A 19,080-nucleotide genomic window follows, 5' to 3' on the forward strand; every position below is an offset into this window, starting at 1 on the left:
GGCTCTTAACCACAAGGTTGCCGGTTTGACTCCTCAACTCCCCTCAAGGGATGCTGGGCTCCGCCCCCTGCAACTAGCAATGGCAACTGGACCTGGAGCTGAGCTGCGCCCTCCACAACTAAGACTGAAAGGACAACAACTTGAAGCTGAATGGTACTCTCCACAACTAAGATTGAAAGGACAATAACTTGACTTGGAAAAAAATCCTGGAAAAGTACACACTGTTCCCCAATAAAAAAAAAAAAAAGTCCTGTAAAAAAAAAAAAAAGTAGTTAAAAAAAACCACCAGCTATATAATTGTATATGTAAATATTTTATGACAACTTTACTGACATATAATTCTCATACCATAAAATTCACTGTTATAAAGCATGCAATTCAGTCATTTTTAGTATGCTCACAGAGTTGTGCAATCATTGCCACTATCTAATTTTAGAACATTTTCATCATCCCTGAAGGTTACCCTCGATTTATCAGCATTCCCTACTTGTCCCGTGCAAGCCCCGGCAACCACTGATTTACTTTCTGTCTCTATGGATTTGTCTATTCTGGACATTTCATATGAATGAAATCATTTACTATGTGGCTTTCTGTGTCTGGCTTTTTTTCACTTAGCTATGGTAGCTAAATTTATATCAGATAAGATTATAAGGTAAAAACAAATTTTGTCACAAGACAGAGATTGTCAGATGAAAGAAAAAGTAAAAGAAAATCCTACTAACTAAAAATAAAACAAGGGTAGCTAAATTAATATCAGATAAGATTATAAGGTAAAAATTAAAATTTTACATTAATGAGAATAGAGTGTCATCACATCTTAAAATTCACCACAAAGACATAAAATTTTGTAAGCTGGTTGATAGAATTTCCGGCATAAATTGACAAATCCATCATAGCAGAGAGAGATTTTAACACGCTCTTCCTGTATGTGATAGGTCAAGCAGAGAAAAAGATTTAGTCAAGACAGAAAAGATTGAAATAAATAAGAAGCTTGATTTAATGGGCACATAATAGAACTTTGCATGAAAAAATTAGAAAAAATTTTTTTTCTTATGTGTATATGGAACATATAAAAACTGATTTTGCAGTAGCCCATAAACCCAGGCTCAACACATTTCAAAGAATTGATATCACAAAGACCACCTTCTTTGACCACAATGCATTAATTTAGAAGTCAATAACAGAAATAAGTTATAAAAATTCCAGTGGTTTTTGAAATGATTACACACTTCTCAATGACTTACGGATCAAAGAAGAAATCATTCATGAACATTCAAAAGTACTTTGATTTAAAAAAAATGAAAACATCACATAAAAATGTATAAAGGGAATCAAATATAGGGTGTCAGAAGGAGACTTGACTTTAGGTGGTGAAGAAACAGTGCAATATGCAGATGACGTGTTATAGAATTGTATACTTGACACCTATATAATTTTATTAACCCCAATAAAAAGATTTGTTCATTAAAAAAAGAACTTGGGAGATATAGCTAAGGTGGTACTTAGGGGGAATTTTATAGCCTCAAAGCATGTATTAGAAAAGAATTAAGGTCGAAAATTAACGTGTTAAGGAGAGATACCAGAATAACATCAAAGAAGGTAGAAAGAAGGAGATAACAGAGATAGTGGAAATAAAAAAGCAAAGATACAGCAATAAGATCAACAAAGAGAAACGATGCTTGTTGGAAAAGACAAATTTCGGGAAAGATTGATGAACTAAAAAGAGATGTAAATAAATGATGTTTGATTGCACGTAGACACATCAGAAATTTTTAAAAGGTAATAAAATAGTATGAATAATTTTCTGCCAATAAATTGGAAAACACATGAAATAGAAGAATTTCTAAAAAAATGTAATTTTCCAAAACTAAATAAAAAAATAGCCAATAATACCTAAATAAAGACATTGCATTAGTAATTAAAAGTATTTCCAGGAAGGAAACTTTAGCTCCAGATGGTTCTTACAAACTATCAAATAACAGAGCTACAAGTATTTGTGGAGTGTAGAAGTACACTATCCAATCCATTCTGTGAGGCCATTATAACCATAATACCAAAGACACACAATTAACGAAAGAGGGAAATTACAGGCTAACACGATTTATGACATAAATGTAAATATTTTAAAGAAAAGATTAGCAAACTGAATTAGCTGTACATAAAAAACACAATATACCACAATCAATACTTTTGTAAGAGCAACTTCAAAAATTTCATTAGAAGGCATTACAGAAGACTCAGTACAGAAAAGATGTACCTTCTCTTCAAATTGATGATTCAGTGCCATTTAAAAACCTTCTTAGGCTGAGTCTCAAACTTCCATTAAAGAGCAAAAGCCCAAGAATAACCAAGACATTCTTTTTTATTTTTATTTTTATTTTTATTAGTTTCAGGTGTACAAAACAATGTAATAGTTAGACATTTATCATTTATATCCCTCACACAGTGACAACTCCCCTCCCCCCATCCACTACCCCTCTGACATCGCACACAGCTATTACATTTCTTCTGTCTCTATTCCTAATGCTGTACTCCACTTCTTGTAACTATGTATATGTGTATATATATATATATATACATACATACATATATATATATATATATACATATATATATATATATATATATATATATATATATATATATATATATAAAATGGTAGTTGACATTCATTATTGTTCAGCTTCAGCTTCAGGTGTACAGTGCAGTGATCAGGCATCTACATCATCCCTGAGGTGGTCTCCCTAATGAGACAAGTATCCATCAGATACCCTACAAAATCTTAGAACATTATTGATTGCATTCCCCAAAATGACTTTCGTATCCCCATGGTAATCTTGTGGTTACCGATTGTGCTTTCTAATGCCTTCACCTTCCCTCTTATACCCACACTGCCTCCTATCTAGCAACCCTCAGTTTTTCCTCTGTCTCTGAGATTGTTTCTGATTAGTTCATTCATTTATTCTTTTCTTTAGATTCCACATATAAGTGAGATCATATGATATTTGTCTTTCTCTGTCTGACTTATTGCACTTAACATAATGTTCTCTAGGTCCATCCATATTGTTGCAAATGGTAAGATTTCATTCTTCCTTATGGCTGCGTAATACTCCATTGTACCACAGTTTCTTAATCCAGTTGTCTACCGATGGGCATTTCGGATGTTTCCATGCCAAGACATTCTTAAAGAGCCACAAGGAACAGGGTGGGGGTGGTGGGAGGTAGGTAAGAGCTGCCCTATTGGATATCAAGAGTTGTTATTAAGCTATAATTATGATAGTGGTATTGCTACACAAATTGACAGATTGACAAAAGGAACATCATAACCCAGAAACGTACCCATCCATATTTGGGATTTGTCACAAGACAGAAGTAGCTTTACAAACCAGTGGGAAAAGGAGAGACTGTTGAACAAATGGTGCTCCTGGTTATCCATCCATGCAGACAAAAATGAAATTGGATACCTACCTCATACCACACACAAAAATCAACCTAAATGTGACAGTTAAACTATAATACTTTTGGGGGGAAAAAGAAAATGTTTTTATGTCAATGTAGGGAAGAATTCGTTAAAAAAACACACAAAAGGCAGTAATCATAAATAAACAGATTGACAAATTCAGCTATAGTAAAATTAACAGCATCTATTCATGGACACCATAAATAAAGTGAAAAGACAAAGAGAAGGTATTTGCTAATTTATAACTTGAAGGTTAGAATCAAGTGTATAGAGAGCTATACATACCGTGTTTCCCCAAAAATAAGACCTAGCCGGAAAATGAGCTCTAACGAGTCTTTTGAAGCAAAAATTAATATAAGACCTGGTATGATATGATATGATATGATATGATATGATATGATATGATATGATATTATACCCAGTCTTACATTATAGTAAAATAAGACTAGGTCTTACATTAATTTTTGCTCCAAAAGACTCATTAGAGCTGATTGTCCGGCTAGGTCTTGTTTTTGGGGAAACATGGTATATAAGAAAAAGACACTCAACCCTTTAGAAAAATGGGCAAAAGGCATGAACAGGCATTTCACATGGGGGAGAAATTCATAGCAAGTTAATAATGGTAAGAGATGCTCAACCTCATTAGTAATTAGAAAAGAAGTACACTATAAACCCACAGTAAGACCATCTTATAAAAGAAGTTTGTCAGTACTATGTGTTTTGTGGCTTTAAGCTACAGAATTTAGAATTCATTTATTCATTCAATAAATATTTACTTTGTGCCAGGCCCTGTTCTAGACACTTTGGTCATGATAGTGAACAAAATTTATAAAATCCCTTGCCATCTTTATTAATAATTTTCACACAAATTACAGAATAAATACAAAGTCTGGAGGCAACACCAAAACTGTTTTTCAGACACATTCATTCATTCAACAAATGAGCACTTTTTTTGTACCAGCCACTGTAGGTGCCTGGTAAACAGAGTAACAAAGCAGTCAAAATATAGAGTTACAGGCACAACATAGTTACTCTTAGGAAAAAAACAGGTACAAATGGCATTGTTTCCAAGAAGCTTGTAAAACAAAAAAGTTAAGTGAAAAATATCTAAGGCTACAATATATTAATTTTAAATAAAAAATTTAAGTAAAAAGTAAGGTTATAATATATTAACGGTTAAATGTTCCAGGTGAGGTATCAGGGTTTCTTCTTGACTCAAAAGACCCAATCACCAAGTTTGATTTTTGTTTCTCAATCGTTGCCAGTTTTCTCAGCTTAGAGAAATTTGGAGAAGGAAATTGATAGCGTATTTTGAGTATATCCCAAAATCACCTCCAAATGTTACAATAGAACATTAAGAAATACCTTCCTGAGCCAGTGCAAGAAAAAATGGATCACAAACCATTCGTTCCTACCTTCCAGTGTTTTATCTTCCAGGTTTTGTGTTTGATAGCTCATTGACTACCAAAAGTAGTCTTTAGTGAGATCTCTAATTTGGGAGTCCATTTTTATCTAAAAGACTAAAACTGTCTAATAGATCACCAATGCTTGCTGCCATTTCCAATAACTTATTATTGTGAATTGGAATTTTTTTGCTTAATAAGAATTAAGTTGGAAAAGAAACTGTCATTCTGCAAAATAGCCGGTAATGTTAGCTTTATTTATACAGTTGTTTTGTTCCTTAATTAGCTTCTTTTTTTTTCCAGCATTGATTCTGATGGGACTCTGACAGTGGACTGGCATGAATGGAGAGACTACTTCTTATTCAATCCTGTTACAGACATTGAGGGAATTATCCGTTTCTGGAAACATTCTACTGTAAGTATGCTTTATGTATTAATTTATACTTATTTGGAGCTGTAAGCCACAGCTATAGTTATCACCTGAGAATATTTTGTAACATTTACAGCTCAGGGTGCCCAGCCAACTCCCAACAGCTCCTTCACTTGTGAGTTCTTCTATTGCAGAGTATCTTAAAATTCCCCAAGACTGCATAAATATTGCAGATGTAGTACCTTTTTTTGCTGTTCTCAAAACTTAGAAGAGGTACTGCCTTCCAAAAATCTTATGAAGATAAGCTGTCCAGCTTTTATTGGCATGTAAGTATTCTGCCATAGGAAGTGTGAAAGCCATCGGCTTTTACTGTTTATAGGTACTATATTGCCTAAATTATCAGCACCTCATGCTTGCTGAGGATCTGTTTCCTTGGCGATTGACGTGGCCAAAGATCCCCTTTGAAACTTATGCTTCGTTAGTCAACTGCCTGGGTTTATCTCTGGCATAAGGCACTCGTAATTATTGAAAGTTAAAAAAAATCCTTTTGATTCGTCTGCTCAGTATTTCACAACTGTCTGTCTTTATTCTTCAAAACATGCACATTTTATTCATTAAATTACTTTAATATTTTGCTAAGATGGTGGTATACACAAAGTACAGTTTATTGTACAATCTGCTTCTGAAACCAACAAGAATTTTTTTTTTTTTCCTGCTGGGCTTGGCATCTGGACTTTTCATGGATTTTAGTAAGTTTTGTATGCACGGTATGAAGCCTAGAGTTCACGTTGCTAATAGTAACTATGCCTAAATGTACATAGAGCGTTGTAGAATTATTGGTGATTAATGCCTTTTCAACTATGAGTATACTACTATATTAGTAGTCAGTTGCCTAGATAAATTTTATACTTATGTGAAGTTGTATTTACATAATCACATTCTTACTGTATCTTTGGAGATAGTTGATAAGAGTATCCATTTTACTGAAAATGAAGAAAGAGGTTACTACTGTCACCATAAGAACACCCAAACCTGTAGGGAATTATAATAAAAATGTATTTGAGCCAAACAGAGGATACACCTGGAAGCAAGATTTCAATAGACTGGGATAAATGCTTCAGATGATAACAGTTTGCAGTTTCTTTTTATGTGTTTGAAAAGAAGGAGGGAATGTAAGGGAGATTACATGAAGGTGGGAGGAATGGGATTACAGGATAGTTAAGATTATGTGCTCTCTTGAGGGATTTGAAAGCGGGCATTTCTAAGGTGTATTAACCTAGATGCACAGAAATAATGAACATTGCTTGCTTAAGGCAAAGATAAAACTTTTACTAAAGAAATTACATGCCAGGGGCGTGACTATCCACCATGACCTGTCCAGTTAGGCATTTATGATCAGATCACCTGTGAGGTTATTTTCCATAGAAACTCTTTTTTTTCATCTACACTTATAATTTTACCTATAAAATCTTTTACAACAAAATTATTTAGATACTAAAGTTGTAAACATATTATCATTATAGAACTTTGTTTCTCTCAAACTACATTTGTAATCTATAGTAATGTTTAGAATAGATTGGAGGGCAGATCATTTTAAGCAATACCTCCTGTGAGTTAAATTTTATATAGAATCTATCACATGCTTTAAACGACAAGTTAGATTTATAAAAATATTTATAGACAGTATATTTAGGAAATGAATTTAGGGGTATTTGCATACACAATTTTTATTTAATTCTATTTACATATATAAAGCATATGTTATGGTATAAAGTATAATATAATATGGATATAATTTTGAGATCAAGGGGGAGTATCTTTGAAGAATTGACAAACTAATTTCTTTTTCTAGTTATAAGGATTCAGTACATCTGATAAAATGCTGCCCTTTCATTTTGACTTAAACTGGGAGGAGAAAAGTTACTCTGACTCTATTAAGACAGAAAATTGTAATTGTTGGTTTTGTAAATTTGTAATTACTGTAAATTTTCGTTTCTTGTGAACTGATACTGCACTTCATTTAGTGGGAACAGGCTATTTATAATCATCTATATGCTCAAATGGAATGAATGGTTTAGTATAGTTTCTAAGGAATGAAGTTGGTCTTCATTATAAAATAACACATGATTCTTCTCCAAAACAAACAATCTGGAATGATCTGTTTTTAATTGAATGAGCCTCGGGGTCTTCTTTCCATTTCAATAGGGTATTGACATAGGAGATAGTTTAACTATTCCTGATGAATTCACGGAGGAGGAGAAAAAGTCCGGACAGTGGTGGAGGCAGCTTCTGGCAGGAGGCATTGCTGGAGCTGTCTCTCGAACAAGCACTGCCCCTTTGGATCGTCTGAAAGTCATGATGCAGGTGAACTTCCTGATCTTGTGACTAAGTCTGTCCTAAATATCCTAAAACCATGAGAAATATGGTGCTTTGAAATAAGTTTAAAAATTCTCAGTAATACTGTTTCATACCTATAAAAAAATTCTCTATTTTATTGCCGTAAACCCTAAATTCAGTTTATGTCAATATTTCAATGTCCTACCAAATGTGAATTGTTGGTATGTATGTGATGAACTTTTGCTCTCTGGTGTTCTATGATTATTCAAGTGTTTAATTCTAAAAAAGTCTCCAGTTACGGTAATATTGTAGTATTCTCCTTAAATTATTTATATTTTCCTTCTATTTTATGTGTTTTCCTCAAAAGTGGGGTTTTCTGAAATATAGAATCTTGGAAAGAGGATGTAATTTTAAAAATTTTTCTAGAGCTGAGGTTAGCAGAAAAAGACCTGGATTTATAGATTAACTTTGCTATTGACTAGCAGTGTAGGCTGGTCAGACTGGAAAGAGGGAAAGAAAAGGAATTATTACTTATTTGGTGGTCATATTGTAACCTGTGTAATCCTCCTAGTAACCCAGTGAGGAAGGTATTTTATCCTCTTATGATCCGTGGGGAACCTGAGGCTCAGAGAGTTAAATAATTTTTCCTTTACAACAAATTAGATGAGGAGTGGAGTATTTTTGGCTCCAAAGCTCATGGTTCTCATACTTCTCGAAACCCCTGAGGTCTCATTTTCTTTCATTCTGGAATGTGAATAAGAATGTCTAACAAGGGTGTTTGTCAGAATTAAATAACATAGGTATATCAAGATACCTGATACATTGGAATACCCTACTGGAATATAGTAGTTGTTTTAAAAATATATTTCTTTTAAGTTGAGTTTATTCCTATAGTCAACACTTTTTATATTTGTCCTTAGGTTCCTCAGATATACCAAACTATGTCTGACAGTATTTTAAACCATCATCCATACAGAATGCACCTAATCTCAAAATGTGCTTAGAGGTAAAGATAGTGCTTTAAAGAAAAAGGAGAGGGAATTGGTGTGTGTGTTTTTTCTTAGGAACAATTGCCTTAGTACATTGACTTTGAGAGAGCTTGAATAAGTGCTCATCTTTTCCTTTGTAATATTTTATTGTGGAGTTCACTTAAAATAAAGTGGGTATCTTTGGACTTTAGTTTCTGCATGTTCAAGGAGTTCCCAAAACCACCTTCAGATTCAGTAACTCGAAGGACTGCCAGAACTCACTGGAGGATTTTATACTCATGGTTATGGTTTATTACAGGGAAAAGATATAGATTAAAATAAGCCAAGGAAAGAAGAATATAGAACTGATCCTGGGGAAGTATCAGATGCAGATATGTTGTCCTCTCCGCATAGGGTCATGATGTGTCACCTTCTTGGCATTAATGTGTGACAATATGCAGAGAGTGTTGCACACCCACCAAGAATGCTCACCTGAGTGTTTGGGTGCAGAGTTTTTATTGTGGCTCAGTCATGTGCTGCTCACATGGTTGACTTTTTAGTCTTCAGCCCCTCCCCTCTGGTTTTATATTTTTCATTTTTTAAATAGTAATCACTCATTTTGTGCAAGCCAAAAACAATCAGAAGAATAGCTGATTTCTTTAATTATTTTTGGTTTATTAGATTTAATCAGTTTTTAGATGGAAGTGATCATAAGGTCTACCGTGTTTTCCCGAAAATAAGACCTAACCGGACAATCACTCTAATGCGTCTTTTGGAGCACAAATTAATATAAGACCCGGTCTTATATTGCGTTGTATTATATTAATTATATATTGTTATGTTATATGATGTTATATTATGTTATATCATACCTGGTCTTATATTATAGTAAAATAAGACTGGGTCTTATATTAATTTTTGCTCCAAAAGACGCATTAGAGTTGATTGTTCTGCTAGGTCTTATTTTTGGGGAAACAAGGTAGTATATTTATACAACTATTACATCTATAGTATAAGCGATGTAGTTATCAGTACTCACTGGGTTAGGCTGTTGATACATGTTGTCATGAATTTATTGCCTGGAGAAGCCTTGAGATAAGACATAGAAGGTACAAGTTTTATATTTGGTGTCAAGCTCTGTATATTCCAATGTCTATAGCTCTGATATATATAATATCGAAAGTGTTTTCAGACCCATTTATATTTCATGTCGGTATTACTTCTTGGTGGGAGGGGTAATATATTACCCATAGTACATATTTTTATTTTTCTGAAACTGAACTTGTTCACATTCCAAAGGGTGTTCCGTAGCCTAATATGTAATTTAGTACATGTTTTCTTATGAATGTTGTTCATAATTATTTTAAATTTGATCATGTTCTCTCTGCTTTCCTACATTGAGGATATAATTTTTTTTTTCAGTTTTAAATTTAGAATCAGGCATCTAAAATGGTGGTAATAATTTTTCCCATCATTATATATTTTTTCAACTTTCTGCATACTATTTTCAAATACATCTTCTTGTAGTAATAAAACGTATTGGAGAAAAGAGAGTGGCTTGTATGGTTACTTTAGAAGTAGTAATAATAACAGGCCACCAGTATTTTATATCATTTTGCTTTTATTTTTAGGTCCATGGTTCAAAATCAGGCAAAATGAACATATATGGTGGCTTTCGACAGATGGTAAAAGAGGGAGGTGTCCGCTCTCTTTGGAGAGGAAATGGTACAAATGTCATTAAAATTGCTCCTGAGACAGCTGTAAAGTTCTGGGCATATGAGCAGGTAATTGTTATCACTGTATTGTTAGTGATAGTGTAATTATATGTATTATCCACAAAAACTGTTTTTCTGAGTTGTTTTGTTAATATTTACTTGTCACTTACTTATTAGTTTTATTTGTATTGGTGAAAACAAACTCATCTTAAAAAAAAGAAAAACTAGCGGACAACTACCCCAAAACTGTGAACACTTTCTTTTTTTATTATTTATTTATTTATTTATTTATTTATTTATTTATTTATTTATTTATTTATTTATTTTTATTAAATTTATTGGGGTGACAATTGTTAGTAAATTTACATAGATTTCAGGTATACAATTCTGTATTACATCGTCTATAAATCCCATTGTTGTTCACCACCCAGAGTCAGTTCTCCTTCCATCACCATATATTTGATCCCCTTAACCCTCATCACCCACCCACCACCCCCTTACCCTCTGGTAACCACTAAATTATTGTCTGTGTCTATGAGTTTTTGTTTCTCATTTGTTTGTCTTGGTGAACACTTTCTTAACCCCGTATTTTTGTGCATCTGGGAAAGAATGCTATTATTCTATTTTAGCAAAGGTGCAACTGGGTTCCATCTGTGGAATATCTGGGTTCCATCTGTGGAATATCTGTGTTCTATGGAAATTTAACTTGAAAACCACTGTCCAGTAAACTAAATGTATTAGCATTTAAGCCTTGCTTTTCTGCTAGGTACGTTAATATATTGTATGTATTTTGAGAAACATCATATTGTCAATCAATTGATTTCTAGCAACTTATTTGTATTTTGGTATAGTCATAATTCAGCTCAGGCTGCCATAACAAAGTTTCATACAGTGATGTTTTAAACAACAGAAATTTATTTCTCATAGTGCTGGAGGTGGCGAGTCCAAGAACAAGGCACTGAGCAGTTTGGTTTCTGGTGAGGGCTCTCTTCCTGGATTGCAGATGTGTGCTCACGTGCCCTTTCCTTGGTGCATACATGTGGAAAGAGTAAGCGAGAGATATGGAACGAGATAGAAAACTCTCTGGTGTCTCTTCTTATAAGGACACTAATCCTGTCATAAGCGCCCCACCCTCATGACATCATCTAACCCTGATTACTTCCCAAAGGCCCCATGTCCAAATACCATCCTATTGAGGGTTACAGCTTCAACTTATGAATTTGTGAGGGGGACACGATTCTATCTATAGCAGGTATTAAAGTGCATTTAAAAATCTATTTATACAGTACAAGAAGTTGCTTACTGAGGAAGGACAAAAAATAGGTACCTCTGAGAGATTTATTTCTGGTTCCATGGCTGGAGCAACTGCACAGACATTTATTTACCCTATGGAGGTAAGTGCCATTGTGAAGTCTGACTGTGTTAATAGTGTGTGTATTATCTGTTGCTGTGTAACAGACTATCCCAAAATTAACAGTTTCAAAAAAATAAGCATTTATTAACTCAGTTTCTGTGGGTCAGGAATCTGGGAGTAGCTTAGCTGGGTGCTTCTGGCCCAGAGTTTCTCACAGCCTGCAGTCAAGGTGTCAGCCAAGGTTACAGTCACCGCAAGGTTCGACAGGGGATGGATCTGTTTCCATGCTCACCTGTTTCCCTGGCTGTTGGCGGGAGACATCAGTTCCTTATCACACGGGCCTCTCCATAGGCTGCTTGCATTTCCTCACAGCACGATCGTCGCTTTCCCCAAGTCAGTGATCAGAGAAAGAGACGGAGAGAGCGTAAGCCCCCAAGATGGAAGCTTCAGTCTTTTGTCATTTCTGCTGTATTCTATTGGTCACACAGAGCACTCCTGGTGGGAAGGGACTATATAGGGTGTGAATACCAAAAGGCAGGGATAGTGGGGGCCATCTTGGAGGCTGGCCACCACAGTGTTGATAAAAATGATAACACCCATTCTTCTCTGGAGTTCTGATACCATAAATTTCTGATAGCAAACATTAACATAAGACCCGGTAGTATATTATATTATATTATATTATATTATATTATATTATATTATATTATATTATAGTGTATTATATTGTATTATACTGTACTGTACTGTACTGTACTGTATTGTATTGTATTATAGAACCTTAGGATTTGACTAGGTGATGGTCGCCCTACCTTGATATCCTTCCATTAGAATATGGTTGGCAAATCATGGACCTGTGGACTATTTTGTACAGCCCTTGAGCAACGAATAGTTTTTATAATTTTTAAAGGTGGTTAAGAAAAACAAACAGAAAACAAACCCAAACCAACATACAACAGAGATCTGATAATTTAGACCTGCAAAGACTAAAATATTTACTGTCTGGTCTTTATAGAAAAAGTTTTCCCACTCCTACTTTAGAGCAAAAATGATATTACAGATGTGGATCTCTTTACTGATATGACAATGGGTTTTTCAATACCTTGTATGACATAGTTAAAATATGCTCTTAATTTTCACCTTTGTGGCGTGCATACTACTGTAATTCTCCTTGCAAGCATCTTAATGTGATAATTCATATTACTCCACACACCCCTCAAAAAGAGTTTTAACTCCATATCTCGTCTTCCTCTTACATTGCTCATCGCAGTTAATAGCTTCACCTTTCCACCTCCCAGCTGCCCCCATCCTGTGCTCCGAGCTAGAAACACTGGAATCGTCTTTTATGCTACCATTTCCCTCACCCTACGTACCTAATTGGTCACCAGTACATTTTATTAGGACATCAATCAATTATCTTTTCTCAATTTCTTCTGCTACTGCTTTCATTCAGGTCCTCTTTGCAATAAATGCTTCCTCTTGCTCTCGTCTTAGCCCCTAAAGAGATAATACGTAAGGGAGAACACGTCCCTTAACTAACTGTCATGTGACTGACAATATGTGCCACGTAGTTGTTCTCTAAAATTACCTCTTTTGAATTTCAGGATGATAGAGTTAATATGAGCAATAATGTTTTGTTGCATTCCTTCATGACCAGGTTCTGAAAACCAGATTGGCTGTAGGCAAAACCGGCCAGTACTCTGGACTCTTGGATTGTGCCAAGAAGATTGTGAAATATGAAGGCATGGGAGCTTTTTACAAAGGTTATGTTCCCAATTTATTAGGCATCATACCTTATGCAGGTATAGATCTCGCTGTGTATGAGGTGAGTTTGCAGCAATCTTTTGAACCTGAAAGTGTAGTCAAATAGTTCTTATTGTCGAAATTTGGCTTTGTATAAAGAAGTACATATATACCAGGGAACAGTATGTGACAAAAGTAGATTCAAAGGTGTGTTACTTGATCTTTTCATACACCTGTGGTAAATTTTGTATTAGATTTCCCTGTGAATTACTTTTCTTACTGAAGAGAATGGACTCCCATTTAGATATCAACTTAGAAGGTGGTGCTAGGGATTTTTTTTTTTTTTGAGGGGAGAGAAAATAAGCAAAAAATGTCACATTTTCTTTGATTTGTTCAAATCTGACATTGATATAACCCAGAGACTGACATAGGTAACACAGATTTACCCCTGGTATTGACAAGACAACTCAGACTACAAATTTTTAACCAACCTTGCCATTTGAACCATTTAATAATTTATGAATCTGACAAACATTTATTGAGCACACACTACCTGTGTGCAAGCCACTGAATTAGACATTGGATCTAGAGATTGCAAGAAGGACTAGGGGTCTGCCTTAAAAAAAACCCCGAAGGTCTGGTGGGAGAAATAGACAAGCAAACAGCTAAAGCACAGTGGTTAGTTGTGCTGTGATGGAAGAAAACCTGGGTGCATTGATGAGGGAGCCAACCTATAGCTGAGGGGAGGGGTGGAATGTGTACTAAGAGCTTTCTTAGAGGACTTGTTTAAAAACAGCTTTATTAAGCTATAAATCACATACCATACATTTCACTCATTTAAAGTGTAAAATTCAATGGCTTTTACTATGTTAAGTCATCAATTTTTAAAAATTGTAGTATAATATATATAACATAAAATGTGCCATTTTAACCATTTTTAAGGGCACCATTCAGGGACATTAATTCCACATTGTGTAATTAACATGTTACACATGTTGTGTGCAGTATGTATAATGTATATTTATCACCACTATCTATTTCCAAAACTTTTTCGTCACCCCAAACATGAAGTATGTAACTATTAAGAAATAACTCCCCACTCTCTTCTCTCCCTCAGCCCCTGGTAACCTCTAATCTACTTCCTGTCTCTGTGAATTTACCTATTCTAGTGGTTTCATATAAGTGGAATCATGCAATGATTTTTTTTTCTGGCTTATTTCACTTAGCATAATGTTTTCAAGGTTCATCCAAGTGGTAGCATATATCAGAACTTCATTCCTTTTATTGCTAAATAATATTCCATTGTATGGTATATCACATTTTGTATATTCATCTGTTGATGGACGTTTGGGTTGTTTCTATCTTTTGGTTATTGTGAATAATGCCATAATGAAAATTGTATACAAGCATCTGTTTGAGTCTCTGCTTTCAAATCTGTTAGAGTCTCTGTTAGGGGTAGAATTCCTGGGGCATGTGGTGATTCTATATTAAGCTTTTTGAGGAATTGTCAAACTGTTTTCCATAGCAGCTGTACCCTTTTTCATTCTCACTAACAGTACACAAGAGTTCTAATTTCTCTACAACCTTGCTAATACTTGCTGGTTTCTGGGTTTTTTTTGGGGGGGTCGGGTCGGGGTGTTGTTTTTTTGGATAGTGGCCAAACCATGGTGTATGAGGCAATATTTCATTGTTCTTTTGATTTGTGTTTCTCTGATGATACGTGACGTTGATCATTTTTTCATATGCTTGTTGCGCATATATATATATATATATATATATATATATATATATACATATATATATATACATATATATATATATATATATATATCTTTTTTGGAGAAATGTCTATCCATGTCCTTTGCCCATTTTTAATCATTTTTTTAAATTGTTGTTGAGTTATGGGAGTTCTTTAAATACTTTGGATAGTAACCCTTATCAGATACATGGTTTACAAATATCTTCTTTCATTCTATAGATTGCCTTTTCATTCGGTTAATTGTTTCCTTGGCTGCACAGAAGTTGATGTAGCCCATTTATCTATTTTTGTTTTTGTTGCTTATACTTTTGGTGTCATATCCAAGAAATGCCAAATCCAATGTCCCGAAGCTTTTACCCTATGCTTTTTCCAAGTAGTTTTATAATATTAGGTCTTATGTTTAGGTAGTCTATTTTGAGTTGATTTTATATATGGTGTAAGGTAGGGGTCCAACTTGATTCTTTTGCATGTTGACATCCAACTTCCCCAGCACTGTTTGTGGAAGAAACTGTCCTTTCCCCATGTGTGGTCTTGACACCCTTGTTGAATATCATTTGGACATATGGTCAAGAGTTTATTTCTAGGCTTTCTGTTTTGTTCCATTGACCTATGTATCTGTCTTTATGCCAGTATCACACTGTCTTGATTACTGTTGCTTTATAGTACATATTGAAATCAGGCAGTGTGAGGCCTTAAAATTTATTCTTCTTTTCCAAGATTATTTCAGCTAGTTGGGGGTCCCTTGAGATTCTATATAAATTTTAGAATGGTTTTCTGTTTCCTCAGAAAAAATCATTGGGGTTTGATTAGGAATTGCATTGACTTTGTAGATTGTTTTGGTTAGTGTATTAGTATTCTCGGGCTACCATAACAAAATATAATTTTGGCCACATATTGGCATATATTTTTTTATACTTAAAATATTTTATATTTAAAAAGTAGACTAGCATACATATTTTATACAACTTTTCTCAATTATTGCCTTGTAAAGGAAAGATAGGGACCTAGAATAAGAGGGGTAAAAAGCATGGTCTGGTGGATTAGTACATTTAATTCTGTGCCTTTGTTAAAAAAAATTCCACGGCGACTAATTTTCCTCATTTCTGAATTTAGAAGAATAGCTTTACTTCAGAGCTTTGTAAAAGGGCTAAATGAAATAACGTGTAAAGTACAAAATTAGATGCAATTAGTAGTATATTATTTTTATTAATACTCACCACAGAAAATGTTCTTTAGGTCCTACATTTGGTGTACTATTGATCTTCAAGTTTATTTAGAAGAAAATGAGCAACAAGGGCAAACCTCAGGTGTTCTGAATCCCTAGTGGCTTCCCCACCTCTCTGCAGAACCCCTGCTTCCAGGAGTGTGTCACCCCGTCTTGCAGAAAGGTGGCCTGTCTTTCATAAGGATGAGACTAGCTGTGAAAATGTTCAAGTTGAATGAAAGGGGTAGTAAAGTTAGTTGTTCACTATTTTTCTTTTTCCTGTTTCTCTGGCAGCTCTTGAAGTCCTACTGGCTGGATAATTTTGCCAAAGACTCTGTAAACCCCGGAGTCGTGGTGTTGCTGGGATGTGGCGCCCTATCCAGCACCTGTGGGCAGCTGGCCAGCTACCCCTTGGCTTTGGTGAGAACACGCATGCAGGCTCAAGGTGAGTTTTCCACGAAAGGATGACACTGGTAAAAGTTCCACAGCAGTAACATGCTTTTGGAACTTCAAGTTCTTCTGAGACAGCAGAGTGTGGTTTTAAGACAGTACCTCTCCACCTTTTTTTCATTATTGCCTCTCTAAGGAGCCTTTTTACAAAGTATTAGGTTGGTGCAAAAGTTATGGTGGTTTAAAAGGTTAAAAATAATTGCAAAAACCGCAATAACTTTTGCACCAACCTAATATTTTCCTAATCACTCCCTCTTCATGAAATTTTAAGACCACAATCACATTGCACGTGTACTGTGTATATATATCTGAGCTTTAAGCGTAGAGTAAGCGTTTTTTTGGCCCATGTTGAGAACACATGTTTTAAGAGTCTATATCTGTAAATGGGAATGAAAGCTGCATAGTGTTGTAAGAATTAGCAACAATATATATAAAGCAACTGGCATTTTTCAGATTGGTGATAAATGGTGGGTGAAATTGTGTATTATGATTGGACCCTACAACTTCTGAACTGTGATCCCTCCCCACTGTGACACTGTCTCCTCCCTTTACTTTGGTGACACTGTGCCCTCCTGGCTCTTCTGCCATCTCATTGATGATTCTTTTATGATTTGCTGGCTTTTATTGCTATATTAAAGTAGACATTCTGTGCCTTTTTTTCTTTTTCTTTCCCTGGCCAATCTTACCCTCTGTCCTTTCTTTGAATAGTACACCCTGGGTCTCTATAGCTCTATCCCCAACCTCTCTTCCAAGTACCAACCACCCCTCCCGCAGCCATGCAGTCAATCATTAATTAAAAAATAAGTTCCCAAACCATTGTTGGGTGCTGGACACCCTGCCAGATGGTCAGATTATAGCAGCCCACAAGTCAGATGTGGTCTCTGCCGTGTGGAGAGGACACACATGGAGCAAGTAACCTCGTTCACCCACATCCCCTTGTTCAGGGGGCACAGAGGTGGGTCTCTAACTTAACCTAAGGGGACCAGACAGTTGTCATTTAAGCTGATCCTGGAAAGATAAGTGGGAGTTACCTGGGCAAAGGCGGGTGGAGTGGAAAAGAGCATTCCAGCCAGAGATAAAGCCTATGTGAGGGCACCGAGGCAGGAGAAAACAGGCACATTTGAGGAGCTGAAAGAAGACCATATGGTTGCAGAGAAAAAGGCAAAGTAGTAAACTGAATATTTCATGTGTATTCTCTCATTTAACCATCATGACCATCTTTGGGGTTGATACTAATAGTATCTCCATTTTGCAGATGAGTAACTGGGGCCAAAAGAGATTAAGTAACTCCTATAAGGTTATACATTTGGTAACTAGTGGAGCTGGACTTCAAATCTGGGCCGCCTGATCAAACCATTGCATAACTAGTCTTCCCCTTCGTTTGCCAACTCCACTTCAGTCCCTTGCCTGGGTGATGGGTTTGTTTCTAATGTCAAGATCTGATCCTTCAATGCCTGCTCAGAAATCTTTGTGGCTCTTCAGTGTCTTCAGAATAAATTCCAAAGTTCTTAGTGGGAATATCAAAGCCCATTATCATCTGACCCCACTTAATTTTTTCACTTCATCTCAATTGCCACATGCCTTCCTTGCCTACCTCCAGCCGCTCCTTCCCATCTGTGAGGAACCACATCCAGCCATCACTGGTGTCCCCATAGCACATTCAAGTTCTCGCCCTTCTCTTTGTTGTGCCAGCAACTTGGGCTTTTCCCCCCCTCCCTTTCTTGCCTATCGAGATCATTTATTTTCAAGGCCCAGGGACCCTATATATTCCTATGCTCCTCGAAGTGTCCCCCGTACTCCCCTTACTTCTCAGGATTGAACTGTTCTCTCTTCAGTGCTTGGTTAATGAGGAGGGTGGTGGCAGTGTGGGGCAGTGTGGGGCAGTGTGGGTTGGTCGAAAGTGCATGAGCTTTAGAGTCGGAACAATGCCAGCTCTCAGCTCTCATACATTTGCTAGCTAAGTGTATTAGGACAAGTTTTCCCATCTTTCCAAGCCTCCAATTCCTCATTTATAAAGTGGGTATAATAATACCTACGTTGAAGCATTTGTGTATAAGGTGATTAACCCAATATCTAGCACGTAGTCATCTATCAATCAATCAATAACTATTATCACCATTATGATTATGACTGGGGCACTCACTATTAGGTGCTAAACAAGGAGAATTATATGAAGGGGTACATTCTCGGGCCCTTTGGAATAAATTTTATCTTTTCATTGTATTCTAGAATATCACTCTGAATCATAACTGTGTGTAGGCCGCAGGTGTATATAGTAATAATAGCGAAACATGCTTGCATATTAAATTAGCCCGGT

The 19,080-nt window shown here is 35.6% G+C and overlaps 1 protein-coding gene across 2 annotated transcripts in view; it reads left to right on the plus strand.

Annotated features, from left to right (window-relative positions):
- The window catches only part of LOC308487840 (mitochondrial adenyl nucleotide antiporter SLC25A24), a 38,836-nt gene that overhangs the window by 15,522 nt on the left and 4,234 nt on the right, over positions 1-19,080 (plus strand). For both annotated transcript variants that reach the window (XM_081026609.1, XM_081026610.1), the window contains exons 4-9: positions 5,167-5,278; positions 7,439-7,597; positions 10,170-10,322; positions 11,540-11,647; positions 13,265-13,432; positions 16,608-16,758. In XM_081026609.1, coding sequence (XP_080882735.1) covers positions 5,167-5,278; positions 7,439-7,597; positions 10,170-10,322; positions 11,540-11,647; positions 13,265-13,432; positions 16,608-16,758 — 851 coding nt within the window. The remainder of the gene's footprint in view (positions 1-5,166; positions 5,279-7,438; positions 7,598-10,169; positions 10,323-11,539; positions 11,648-13,264; positions 13,433-16,607; positions 16,759-19,080) is intronic.

The sequence above is a fragment of the Rhinolophus hipposideros genome (assembly GCF_964194185.1).
Source record: "Rhinolophus hipposideros genome assembly, chromosome: 19".
NCBI classification, from domain to species: Eukaryota; Metazoa; Chordata; class Mammalia; order Chiroptera; family Rhinolophidae; genus Rhinolophus; species Rhinolophus hipposideros.